The sequence below is a fragment of the Sipha flava genome, unplaced genomic scaffold (assembly GCF_003268045.1).
Source record: "Sipha flava isolate LNK unplaced genomic scaffold, YSA_version1 17177_pilon_pilon, whole genome shotgun sequence".
NCBI lineage: Eukaryota > Metazoa > Arthropoda > Insecta > Hemiptera > Aphididae > Sipha > Sipha flava.
The window spans coordinates 438-4,427 of record NW_020271922.1 but is presented as its reverse complement, the minus strand read 5'-3'; the positions used below and the strand labels follow the sequence as shown (position 1 = coordinate 4,427).

At 53.5% G+C, this 3,990-nt stretch overlaps 1 protein-coding gene across 1 annotated transcript; it reads right to left on the bottom strand.

Annotated features, from left to right (window-relative positions):
• LOC112679946 (nuclear hormone receptor E75-like) lies at nt 1-3,000 on the bottom strand (the record flags this gene model as incomplete). The annotated part of the gene is given in 4 exon segments (XM_025549895.1): nt 1-1,154; nt 1,425-1,599; nt 1,704-1,922; nt 2,759-3,000. Coding segments are annotated over 4 exon segments (1,790 nt in total), but the record flags the coding sequence as incomplete, so codon positions are not given.
• Nucleotides 3,001-3,990: the final 990 nt, after the last annotated feature.

Here is a 3,990-nt window from a genome sequence, read left to right as displayed (position 1 = left end):
CATCTCGGACGTCTCGCGCAGTGATTTAACCAGCGTGGAGTGCGTGCTGGACAGCGAGGACGAAGTGAGGTGATGGTGAAGCTGCGGCGAGTGGTGGTGTTGCTGCTGCGGCTGTTGCTGCTGCTGTTGTTGGCTCTGGTGCAGGTGGATGTGCTGCAGGTGTTGGTGGTGGTGGTGGTGGTTGAGGTGGGTAGTGGTTGCAGCGGCGGCGGTAGTGGCGGCGGCGGCGGCGGCGGGCCGCACGGCCTCGGCCTCCGCGGAGTCCTTAGCGCCGCGCAGGGCCCGGAACTTTTTGTGAGGCTTGTACGCCTCGTCCATCAGCGAGTTGGTGTCGTACAGAGGTGGCGCCTGAAGCACACGCTTCAGAACCGGCATGTCCTCGATGGCCGGCGGGTGCGAGTCGGCCACCATCATGACGTCGTCCACTGTGGACCGTGGGCTCGAGCACACCGATGTGGGCGCGCTATGCAACATCGGCCTGTCCAGCTTCTCGGTGCCGGACTCGATGCCGGAGTCGGTGGGCGAGTCCTGTTTGCGTTGGTACCGGCACGACACCGGTCTGACAATCACCCGGTGGTGTTCGTCCGCGGACGGTGCGGCCGCGTGACGTCTGATCGGTGACACAGCGCCGGCCAGTGTGGCCGCCAGCAGCGGCGCGCTCGCCGCGTGCTTGCTCGGACCGTGGTGGTACTCGTCCGAGCATACCGACTCCGTGCTGGACACCGACCCGAGCGGGCTCTTCACCTCGTCCAACATGACCAGGCTCTTCATGTCCTCCACGGAGGTCGTTTCGTCCGACCACGACGACGAGCCAGCCTCTTCGCCAGGGCTCTTCCGGTTAAAGTCCTCGCCGCCACTGCCGCCGTTCATCATCATGCTCCACACGCCTCCCATGCCGCTCTGGTGTTGGTTCTCCTGCTGCATGTGTTGGTGCTGATGCTGCTGTTGTTGGTTTTGTTGCTCGGTCATCTTGAAAGCTAACAGTTTCTCGGAGTGCAATGTGTTCAGCGTCCGCAGGTCCGGGATTTTCTTCAGCAGCTCTTGGCATAGGCCAGGTCTGTCCGGGTGGTTTTGCATGAGCACCGATTGCAACGCGCTCTTCAACTGTTTGTGCATGCGTTCGATGAATTCGACGTTGCGCAAGCCCGGTCGATCTGTTCGGGAAAAAACAAAACAAAAACCGATTCCTTAGAAAATTGTTCTCCGCACCAATATGCCAATAACGAGCGGAGTGCACAAGTGGTGCAAGGACATGATATCGTTTAGCTCGAACGATCGAAATAGATATTATTGGCATTTCTCGTGAATTTAAAAACTATAAACCAGCCGGATGGAGGAGTTTGAGAGAAAGAAGAGAATAATTGTTTTGGGCGCAGAAAGAAAAATTTATCATAATAATACAGTTTGTTGATGTAAACGCTTACCGGCAGCGATCACGATGACGGCGTTGAACAGACCGATCTCGGAGTCGTTTAGTCGCATCGCGTTCAACCTCTCGGCAAACTCGAACATGGAATCGGTAAGGAATCTCGCGTTGGAGTACGCGCACACCGACTCTCTGCGCAACACTTGACCGTTGAGCGTCACCATGCTGTTGCACTGCGCGAAACAAAGAGTGGAAAAAAAAAACAGGTCAGTATACGCCGAAAAAAGAACCGTGACACGCATATACATTAAGTATTTATAATATGTGCAACGCTTACCTCGGAATCGAACATGCAAGCCAAACGGACGAGTAGCACCTCGAAAACACCGGCTTTGAGCAGGGTCACCTGGTCGTCTTGGGCGAGTAACCCGAAACCAGGTATGCGCTTGGCGAACTCGACCACGCCGCGTATAGCTGGCGAGAATCGCTTCGAGAAGTCGTTCAACAGCTCTTGTTGGCCGGTGACGGGTCGCGGACTCGGGTTCAACGGGCAAGCCTGAGAAAAAAAAAACCAAAATGGATGAGTAACCGGCGGGATTTGTTTTTCGCGGCCTTGAGAGGCTCGTCGGCGGCGGCGGCTTCCTCGTCAAGGCCGACGACGTTATTAAAAACGATTACGCGCGACGCGAACACGCATTAAACGTTCATGTGTACCGGGTTATCGACAGATAGCCACGGGCGCGCGCGTGCGCGTTTGAACGACGATCGCCACTACGCGCACAAGTGGCGCGAACGCGGGTGAAGGGGTCGGCGGCGGCCGAGAGCGCATTAAAATAATAACGTATGCGTCGGTCACAAGTCGTTTAGAAAATTTCGGCGGCAACAAGGCCAAGGACGCGAGCGTGGAGAAATTGTGTGCGTTATTTTTCTCGCGGTATCGGCAGCGGCGGTGACGCGCGCGCGGAGAAATTAAAAAGAAGAGAAACAGCGGTAAGAGCGAAACGATTGAATATCGTTTGGAATATATTGTAGTGTACCGATGGTCGAGAATGTAACGTTTAAAAAAAAAAAAAAAACGAAAAATATCAACATCACCGGGGCCGCGAAATAATAATTTTAAATAACGAACGCGTACCGCAGTTTTATTACGAAAATATCAACACCGTATAGCCAGCCAGCGCGTACACGTACACGTTCGTAATACGTTATAGGACCTTGTTGATTAACGCACAAAAACACGTCTCCAAGGTTCTTCCTGGACGCCGCGAGGCTCGGATGCGCCGTGTCTCTCGGACGCGTTCGTTACAATCATATACTATATCAATAATATTTTACCGTGTTCTATACGACACGACGATTTTTCCCGTGAAACGTTAAAAACAAGTTACTCACCAGTGTCGGATGGCACAACGTGTAGTTCGGTTGCTCACGGGCTCGAGCCAACGTGGGCGCGACCTTGTCCGATGTGAAGTCGCAGGTCTCCAGATGGGCCCTGACCACGCTGGCAACGAGTCTCTGGTCGTCTTCTAGCTCCGCCACGGCGGCCTTCTCCTGACACTTGGAGTTACTGCTCTGCTGCATGGCGGCCAATATACGAGCCTTTTCCCGTTTGGGCACACGGCCGAATCGTACGGCTGTGGAGAAAAAAAAAAAACCGTTTATTAACGCGACACATGAAAAAGTACAGTGTAAAAAAAAAAAAAAAATTAAATAAACAAATAAAACAATGATAAAATGTTACGAGGAACTATTGAAAAACGTATACACGATGTTACGAGAACGAGAAAAATAATGAAAAGTGATATACACCGGTCGTACGTTTTGTCGTCGAATCGCATTTGGCTAACATGTTGATGACGACCGTCGTGAACGCGCGCCACTGTTACACTACGGCCCCGTCGGCGGCGGCGGCGGTGCGTGTATCGCCGTACGGATAAAACGAGCGACCGTATAGGCGGCGGCGGCGGCGGCTGTAGCAGCAGGTGCCGGGCAAATATCCTGCGCACTGTCCCTTTCGCGGAGGCGGCTGTGACCGTCGAACGCGCGCACACCGCAGACAGACTTACACGCACACACACATGTTCACCGAAAACTACCACCCCCGGAGAACGGGAGTTATCTCGCGGCCTTGACTCGTAACGCCCTTGAAAAAACGAGTCGAGCGAATCGATTCGAACGATTTCGCGTTGCCCGGAATGCGCGCGTGTGCGTGTCCGTGTTCGTGTGTGTGTGTGTGTGCGCGATGGGCGATTGGACGAGAAAATTAAAACTCTCGACGACGAGACGGTGAAAGTAAAAATGATAACGACGGTCTAAAAATACGTTTTACGCTGCTGCTGCTACTACTAGTACTATTAAATGCGGTCGTTAAAAAGTGTACTGTTTATTCGGTAGTTTTCTTTTCGCGCGCGCGGTTCGTCCGATATGTGGGTCGTCGTGGGGGCGCGAATGAGAGAGAAATTGGTACAGAATTTCACTTTTACCGAGGTTGTCTAGAAAGTAAGCGCCGCGCGGTGAGAGGGGACGCCGCCGCGCGCCGCCTCGACGAAAGCGTGGCCCCGAAAAATAATTGAAAAAAGAAAAAAACAATACGCACCGGCCGCTGTTGGGAAAATCGCGGACGA